At 47.1% G+C, this 9,204-nt stretch overlaps 1 protein-coding gene across 1 annotated transcript; it reads right to left on the bottom strand.

Annotated features, from left to right (window-relative positions):
- Window positions 1–2,505: 2,505 nt before the first annotated feature.
- EMP1 (epithelial membrane protein 1) lies at window positions 2,506–7,037 on the bottom strand (the record flags this gene model as incomplete). Its single annotated transcript, XM_080706383.1, has 4 exons — window positions 2,506–2,672; window positions 3,903–4,043; window positions 4,121–4,214; window positions 6,960–7,037. The coding sequence occupies 4 exons, from the start codon at window positions 7,035–7,037 to the stop codon at window positions 2,506–2,508; spliced, it is 480 nt and encodes a 159-aa protein (XP_080562509.1).
- Between the last annotated feature and the right edge of the window lie 2,167 nt (window positions 7,038–9,204).

Raw genomic sequence — 9,204 nt, 5'->3', positions numbered from 1 at the left:
GTTTTTACTCTTTATTTTGAAACAGGGTCTCACTGAGTTGCAGAGGCCTCGCTAAGTAGCTGAGGCTGTCCGCGAACTGCAATCCTCCGGCCTCCCCTCCCAAATGCTGGGATTACAAGCGTGCGCCACTGCACCCGGCTTCTCTGTAAGTATTTTAAAGACACTAGAGGAGCGGGTGAATTCAAGAAGACTTTACAAGAACCTCATTTCTTCATGTCGTAAGCCATTCTGATTTAAGGTTATGACTTCTATTAGTTTATGAAATCCCAGTGCTCCTGCCTAAGAGTTTTAATTAAAGCAAGACAAAACTATACTTAATAACATTCAAGTGGCAGAAAGAGTTTCTGCAGAAATCCTTAAAGTATGACCAGAAAGTGTCTCAAATAATTGTCAAGCTCCCCAAATCAAACTGATACACAACTTTATGAGGAACAGTTGTCATGATCACCCATATTTTCCCACATTGTTTCTGAGAAAGAAAAAAAACATTCACACCATAAAGGGAATCAGAATCTGTTTTTATATCCCTAGAGTTATAAACATTTGTATCAAAATATTTACAATTATAGTATAGGAAATAGTTCATTAACAAAGAAGCCAAAGACAATACTAGAACCACCCACCAATGCAATGCAAATTACATAAGACATAAATGTCACAGAAAAAAAAAAAAAGAGTAAAAGACAAGGGAACACATGGTTTGCTCCAGTTACGGTTCAACTTTTCGACAAAATGAAAGTATCTCTTTTGGATATATCTGATATGTAGGTATGCTTCTGCACATAAAGCAACCTTCTTCAATATGCTGATAATCATAACCTAAAAGTTTATCATCCCACCGTTGTTTTGTTTTGTTTTTGGACAGTATCTCTACCATCGGCCCAAATCATATGGCAGTCTGTCTTCAACCTCTGACATTCCCTTAACCAGAATAAACATTGATACTTAGTAATAGTCCCTTTACATAAATACCATTGATAATGGCATAACAACTCCCCCCAAAGGAAAGGCATATAAAGAAATGGATAAGGATAAAGCTAAAGTAGGCAAGATGTCTCAGACTCTTTCTGGGGTGGATCTTTCAAGAAAGACAAACACAATGTCTTCCCCCAAATAAACCTCCAGGCAGAATCTGAGATGGCTTAATATAGCTGCTCCCGGGCAGAGAGCTTCCTGCCGAACCAGGGCTAACATACTACTTCTAAGTCCTATATAGAAATACTTCTGTGCCCACAGACAGCTCAGCTACCATCTGACTGGGCACCCCAAGAGTTTTTGCTATTTTTTTAAGAAAAGAATCTTCCCATCACCGACTGAAAGATACCATGCCTAATACTTCACGATTCCATAGCACCTTCCACCCCAGGACCTGTGGTTTGGTTTGGGTTTGCATGTGTCTGCATCCGCTTCCAGCATTGTTATCCTCAATCCTCAAGAGGCAAGGGCCTCTGAGAGTTGACCACTTCGATCAGTGTGAAAGCTACAGCAAATCACTTGACCACTGGGCCGAGGAGCCCTGATCCCTCTGCTGTGGATAATTAGACACAACTCCTTCAAAAGTTCCTGTGTGACAAGCCTTGTCCATTTCTCTCCTGTTACAGACTTAACAAGAAATGCTGACTACATTGAGGGGAATCCTAAAAACATAACCCAAATCTAGCAGGGTGGCAAGAATGTCCCTTGGTCCCATATTTTATATGGTGCTTTTACTACTGGATTGATCCCCCATGGCTCTAGAGACACTCCAGAGGAACTGCCTTGGCTTTAAGTGAGAGCCCTGCAGAGTCTACGGAAAAAGGTTTCCTTGAGGGACAGCCGGGCGCGGTCGGCCTGGGCTCTGCCCATCCCCAGGCCTTCCATGGTGAACAGTTCTTTCTCGGCATAGCTAACCCACCAACTTGGCCTTGTAAACCCTCTCTCTCTCCCCCCTCCTATTTTCTCATCAGTGCCACTGACGTCCACGCTAGATACCTGTTCTGCAGAGGGACAATGGCTCCCCAGCCCAAGCCCTCCCGTCAACATTTGGGATGAAAAGGTGACCTTCTGCTTTGGGTCGGAAGGCCGGTGGCGAGGACTTCCGGGCATAGCAGAGTCTGCAGAGAGACAGCCTCTGCTTTGGCCAGAACTTGTACCGCTCTTTGAACTTGGCACGCACACAGTGGGTCTGCAAGACCTCAGGGCATGATCCAGAATTCACCCTAGGAAGTGGAGCCGGTGACGCGGCCGCTGATGGGGCCCCGGGCAGTGTGTGTGATGGAGTCTGGTGGCTGGAGGAGGGGCTCTCTGGCTCTCCATCCAGGAGCATCTAGGTACTTTCCCCAAGGATGGGGGCTCCACAGTAGAGAATCTCCCCAGGATTGCTTTGGGCTTGGGCCTCCCCACCCTCCCTTGCCCTCCCCCCTCCCCTTTTTGATATTTTCCCTGCACAGTGACTTCCTCTTCCCTCCCGATTCCGAAGGCTTCCTCCTCCCCACCCCCCAGGCTCCCAGCCGCACGCATCCGGCCTCATTTCTTTCTCAGGACCAGATAGAGGATGCCGATGATGAACGTGAAGCAGAAGCAGATCCAGGTCAGGATGAAGCAGTAGCCGTGGTGGCTCACAGAGAAATAGGTCCCCTGGCCGCCTGCATAGTGGTGCGTGTAGATGGACACTCCAACCAGGATGCAAAGCCCTGCAGGGACAAAGGTGGCCGGCGTGATTGTTGTTTGAGCCTTAAGACCAAGAGAGCCGGGCGTGGTGGCGCATGCTTGCAATCCCAGCACTTGGGAGGCTGAGACAGGAGGATCGCACAAGATCGAAGCCAGCCTTGGCTACTGAGTGAGGCTCTCGGCAACTTAGTGAGACCCTGTTTCCACATAAAGTATAATATAGGTCTGGGAGTGTAGCCCAGAGGTAGAAAGCCCCTGGGTTCCAGTATTACAAAAAAAAAAAAAAAAAAAAAAGACCAAGAGAAAGCATTGGCAGGGTCTTAAAAGACCCCATTTCCCTCCTTGGCCATGGGAAAGTGAATTCTAGTTGTCTTGTCTCTCAACAGTGGTGCCCTTGGTGTGCTCTGGACCGAGCCTGGGGCTTTTGTTGATAAATTGGCGCTGTCTCGGCTCTCACATCTGCACCGGTGTGTTTGTGTGGCTGCAAATGTAAAATTCAGAGCACCGTGTTGGATGCCTGCTTCCTGTCTAGGACTCCACCTGTAGAGGCAGGCTATTCAGTTCAAAGAACAGGGTCTGCCATGACACTGGGTGCACTGGGAAGGAACAACGGAAGACAGAGTTGCAATGGCGGCTTGCATCATGGCGGGGTGGCAGCTTCCTGAGGATTCCCACCTTCCTACCTTCTCCAGGCATGAAGAATCTTATCCTATACTCAGGTTTTACTGATGGTGTAGCTGGGCATGTCTCAGCTGCTTGGTATCTGCCAGGAGTACCAGGTTTTTTAAGCGATCAAGTAGATGAAGGCTCTTAATCCACACAGCAATCCAAGCTTCTCAACAAGAGAAACAATAACTAGAGGGGAAAACTGTGCTCAGTCACCGGGCGCGGTGGCGCACACCTGTAATCCCGGTTCTTGGGAGGCTGATACAGGAGGATCACAGGTTTGAGGTCAGCTTTAGTAATTTAGCGAGGTCCTCAGCAACTTAGTGAGTCCCTGTTTTAAACTAAAACAAATAAAAAAAGGGGCTAGGAATGTAGCTCAGAAGTAGAACACGCCTAAGTTCAAACTCTAGCTGGAAGAAGGGAGGGGAAAGAGGGAGGAGAAAAAGAGAAATAAAGAAAGAAAAGAAAAAAAAAAAGAATTTTCCCAGAGCCATATGTTCAAGTTCCCAAGAACCCCCGAGGTAAGGTCCACTTAAAACCTCCCCCAACCTCCTGCGTAATCCAGAGTTGTCCTCTGAGATACTCACAGCACACCAGCATGGTGGCCCCTGAGAGGAAGAACCGGTTTCCTTTCTCCATGGTGAAGAGCTGGAACACGAAGACCACGAGGGACACGACGGAGAAGATGATGGACAGGATCATGAAGGCTTGCACGGCCTTGAGGGCATCTGTGGACACGGGGCGGGGCGTCAGGCCACGTGGGGGCGGGGCCTCTCCCCGGCCACGCCCACGGCCCGCTACCTACCCTCGTCTCCGTAGGTCAGGTCATTGCAGACATTGTTGGTACAGTTTTTCCAAAGGCCTACGGAGGCATCTACAGCGTCGGAAACCACCCAGACCTGAAACCCGCAGAACACACAAAAGTGATTCAAAGCTGAGCCTCGGCTGAAGAAAAAGAAAATAAATCAACTTGCCTCAGGACCAAAGCTGAATCAGGACACCCCCACACACTATGTAGCCACAAATATGGCTAAGCCAGACCATCACCTGGTGAAAACAAAGCCCACTTAAAGCTGGTGAAGTCACAAAGGACCCAAGAGATGAGGGAAACAACGTAGGACCTGAAAAAAGGTATTCTAGCTGCTTTGGGCGTCCCATCCCACAAGGCTTGAAAAATTTGTAAATGGTAGGCATGGTGCCACGCTCCTGAAATCCCCGTGCTTGGGAGGCTGAGACAGGAGGATCGCTGGTTTAAGGCCAGCCTTGGCAACTTAGTGAGACCTTGTTTCAAAATTTTAAAAAGGCTGGGGGAGCCAGGAGTGGTGGCACACACTTGTAAGTCCAACCTTTGGAAGGCTGAGACAGGAGGATCTCGGTCCGAGGCCAGCCTCAGCTACTTAGTGAGGTCCTTCATAATTCAGTGAGATCTTGTTTCAAAAAATAAAATGACTAAAAAATAGGGCTAAGAGTGTAGCTAAAGGGTAGAATGTCCCTGGGTTTCATTCCCAGTACTGCAAAAATAAAATTAAAGAATAAAAAATAGGGCTAGGGGTATAGCTTGGAGAGAGAATGCCTCTGGGTTCCATCCCCAGTACCACCAAAAAAAAAAGTAACAAAGGCTGGGGCTGTAGCTCAGAGGTAGAATGACACTGGGTTCAATCTTCAGTACCAAAAGGAAAAAAAAAAGATTTTTTTTTTTAATGGAAGCAATTCTACATTCTAAGGTCCTTTTTTTTTTTTTTTTTTTTTTTTTGGTGGTACTGGGGGTGGAACCCAGGGTCTTTCTACCTCTGGGCTATACTCCCAGACCTATTTTTTATATTTTTTTATTTGGAAACAGGGTCTCAGTAAGTTGCTGAGTCTGGCTCTGAACTTGCCGATCCTCCTGTCTCAGCCTCCCAAGCGCGGGGATTACAAGCGTGCGCCACCACACCCGGCTATATTCTAAGGTTCTAAGGAACAAAAACCCTGGCTGAAGAAACTGGTTTTAAGGGTGCACAATTCACATAGTGTATCAAGGTTGCTTCATTTAAGTACCTGGCTCACAAGGGGAAAAAAAGTGAGAAAAACTGTCCAACTAGAGACAACTAGAAAACAGGACCGTTACTGGGAAAATAAAAAGGAATCTCAGGGGTCAATAAGCCACTTTCACTTATTGTAGGAGGACCACGCTTTGATTTTTTACAACATGCAAAGTAATTTCACAATTTAATAGTGCAGCCAGAGCTTTACACAGAGGGGGCGCTGAAAACAGAGGAGAGAGCAAACTGTTCCCCCAGGCTCACCAGCGAGCCAGCCTCCCTTCCTACGTGGCCCAAGAGAAGCAATTACCCTCCTGGAATAGAAAAGAAATGTGAGGTCTGGTCTACACACACACCAAACACGCTTGCACTGGAAAAACAGAGCCAAGGGCACTGCATCCCTCCTTTCCATTTAATAAATATCTGCGTGCCAAGCCCAATACTAGGGGCTGATTAGGTGAGATAAGCCGCATGTGGGCCCTTCTTAGCCCGCTCTGAAGTCGACCAGACTTCTTGTCCTGAGAGACAGAGGGGTCAGGGTATAGACTGCCTGAATGAGCAAACCCAGAGGACAGGCAGGGTGGTCTTACACGGTTATGCTTAAACTAGCCTGCTCATACTCGCGCCCACCAATGTCTGCAGAGGTCTTCTCTCTAAATTTTAAATCCCATTAATCCATTTCTTTTTTTGGTGGTACTGGGGTTCCTGGAAGCCCTTCTACCTCCGGCTACACTCCCAGACCTATTTTTTATTTTTGGAAACAGGGTCTCTTAAGCTAGCGCGGCTGGCTTCGAACCTGCGCGATCCTCCTGTCCCTTCATTAATCCTTTTAACCATATCTGGGACCAAAATACTTTCTAGGATCATTGTTTGCAGGCCTAAGCTAGTGGTGACCTTGGTGTTTTAAGTCCAAAGAACTATCTTGTTTTGTTTTGTTTCTGAGACACACTTAATAAAAAGCCAAGGAAATGCTTAAAAACTGTCGCTAGAGGGCAGAGTAGCCCAAGGTTCTGAGAGAGAAAAGGCTTGCGACCTCCAAATGACTGGTTTTGCCGGAGTCAATTCAGTGCAAAATTCCACTTTCACACGCTGTTTCCTGCTCAAAACTTCCATTGGTCAGTCACGATCCAAGGTGCCCATTCTCTCTGTCCCCAGTTACCGTGGTCATCAAAGATCCCAGAAGGAAAGACGGTGGGCTCCGGCCCAAAGAGGTCCTTCTCATCCCCAGAACAAAGCGTGTCTTTCCCAAGCACACAGCTCTGCTAGCGCGCTTACCTGGAAGGCATCCCCGCCTTCTCCTGCCATCCATCTTCCCCTACGAGAAACCCCGCCCATCTACCTGTTCCAGGTACACCTTCCAGACGCCTCTGCTGAGGACGAGGTTCCTGGAGAAGCCGAGGAAGCCTCAGTCTCCCTGTAGCAATAGCCCTGGCAAAGATGCTCCTGTAGCTACTTGCTCTATCTTTCAGCTATTCAATTGTTTCAAGGGCAGGGGTCTGTTTATTATTTTTTTCCTCATGACTAAGCGGTAAGTTTATGAAGGGCTGGCATTGTGGCTTGAGCGTTCTCTGGGTAGCACGTTAAGTAAAGACGCAAACACTTCCTCAAGTGATCGGAACTCACGTTAGCGATGGTGGAGACAAATAATATGATGACTGCGGCGATGTGGACCACGAAGATACCTGCCAGTAACACCAACATCTTGGCTGTCTGGTGATGTGTAAGCACAGAGGGTTCTGAAACTGGAAAAAAAAAAATACAAGGAATAGAACATGAACTGTCAGATTCAGCGACTCAATTGATGTTTCTCACGTGCCTCTGCTGAAACGAAGCGTTACCATAAAAGCCATCACAATTTCGCCATAAACTCCTGAAAACACCGGGCCAACCTGTCTCCCCTTCTATTTATTTATGTGTACCCAACTGTAAACATCATTCTTTCTTTTCATCTGGGGTTTATATGCTTGTGTATCCAAGAAAACATTTTATGACAACTTGTTAACATTTTATTTTGTTTGCGCCTTAGAGGCCAGAAGTTGGGCTCTGTTTTTTTTAAAGGCCTTTCTAATATCCGAGTCTCTGTGCAACATCATATAAATTTTTCATTTTCCACTAGAGAAGAGTAATTCCATCTGACTGCTCACCCGGCAACATTAAGAGAAGCACTACCTTCCGCAAAATGATAGCACCTACTCAACACCTGTGTGCTCAACAGGCTACTAATTTGATCCCAGGTACAATATAAAATGGGAGAGATAATTTCTATTATTATGATGCTCTTTGGTATTCAATAATCATAAGCCAATTACAGTTTAATGGGCTGATCGCCTACTGAATGAACATTTCAGATCACTGCCGCCACGCTTGAGCTGCTGGCCTGTGTGTGCCTCATTGTAGGGTACTGCTCTGGGCTGGGGTCCTGTCCTATTTCTGACAGCTCCAGGGCCTCTAAGAGCATGTAGCTTGAGACCCCACCAGCTGGGCCTTCTATTCATGTGGAATGGTTACACAAATTCCAATCCTTCAAGACTCGGTACAGAAGACAAAAAACTGCATAAATTATGAGGTGGGCAACTGGAAACAAATCTAAATTAAGAATGTGCCCGGATGAGCAAAGCTTCATGCTGTAATCTCAGCAGAGAAGAAGGAAGCCAGAAAGTCCAGGATGCACGCAGTGGAGGCTGTTCTGACTCGTGTCGCTGCAGGACTGCTCTGTCATGCCCAGGGAGGCTGGGATGCAGCGACAGCTCAGAGGGACATCAGAGGAAAGGGCAGGAGGTCATTCACACCCTGGGCAGGGAGGTGTGTGGAGGCACCAACCTCTAAGTGTCCTGTCTCTCTCCCTGTCTCACTCCACCTAATTTAATTGATGCTTTGAAGATGCGGAGCCACTTTCATGCCATACCGGGTATTTATTAAAGAGCACGGATGTGATCACTGCCCAGATACTTCCAGTGTCTTTTATCTCCTGTCCCTTTGTTCCTGAGACACTCCAATTTCAGCCTGACCTAATGCACACCCCGGTGCCCTGCTCTTTATTGGCAAAAGACAACAAGCAGATACTGGCTTCCCCGGCCTCCCTCCCCCCCGGCCCCCTCCAACATCTTGACCCCATCTGGACCCATCCCGCCAACCCTGGCTATTTTCTTCGGCACGTGTCCAATTTTACAGCATACGACAAAAGTGATGACGTTTATCCTGCCGCTTCAAGGCTCGAGGGGAGAGCTGGGAGGTTTTCGTGCCAGCTATTAATAATCTCTCCCCACATTCACATTTGTTTTTTGCTTTTTTCCTGGGTTCTGTGCACCTCCACGGTTCTCAGTCATGGCGAGAAGAGGTTTTTGAAGAGGAGGCCTTAGACTCATATTAAGTTACAGGATCTGCCTTGCTGTCCTCCTTTATAAAGTAAAAGTTGCATGGCCAATATCACGGGGAAGCATGAGGATTAAATTGGATCGCCTGGCACAGAACGGGTACTAATAATGGGGCTGCTTTGGTTGTTATTAGTACTATTATTCCTACATGAAGCCAGGCTGCTGTGCCAACCCAGTTTACCTAACACCAAACTGATCTGTGCTCAGTGAGTGCAGAGAGTAAGAGATGTTATCTCCTTCCTGAGGCCATGTGTCTCTAAAAATCATGTGGGTCCTCTTAAAAATTGTTCTTTTGAGGCAGGCTTGGTGGTGTGTAATCCCTGTATTTGGGAGGCAAAGACAGGAGGATTGTAGGTTAGAGACCAGCCTTGGTAACTTATTAAGACCCCAAGCAACATAGTGAGACCCCATTTCAAATTTTTTTAAAAGGGTTAGGAGTGTAGCTTAGAGGTAGAATGCCCCTGAGTTTAATCCCCAGTATGAGAGAGAGAGAG

Source organism: Muscardinus avellanarius (genome assembly GCF_963383645.1).
Source record: "Muscardinus avellanarius genome assembly, chromosome: 11".
NCBI classification, from domain to species: Eukaryota; Metazoa; Chordata; class Mammalia; order Rodentia; family Gliridae; genus Muscardinus; species Muscardinus avellanarius.
The sequence above is the reverse complement of the archived record's forward strand: the minus strand, read 5'-3'. Positions and strand labels throughout refer to the sequence as shown.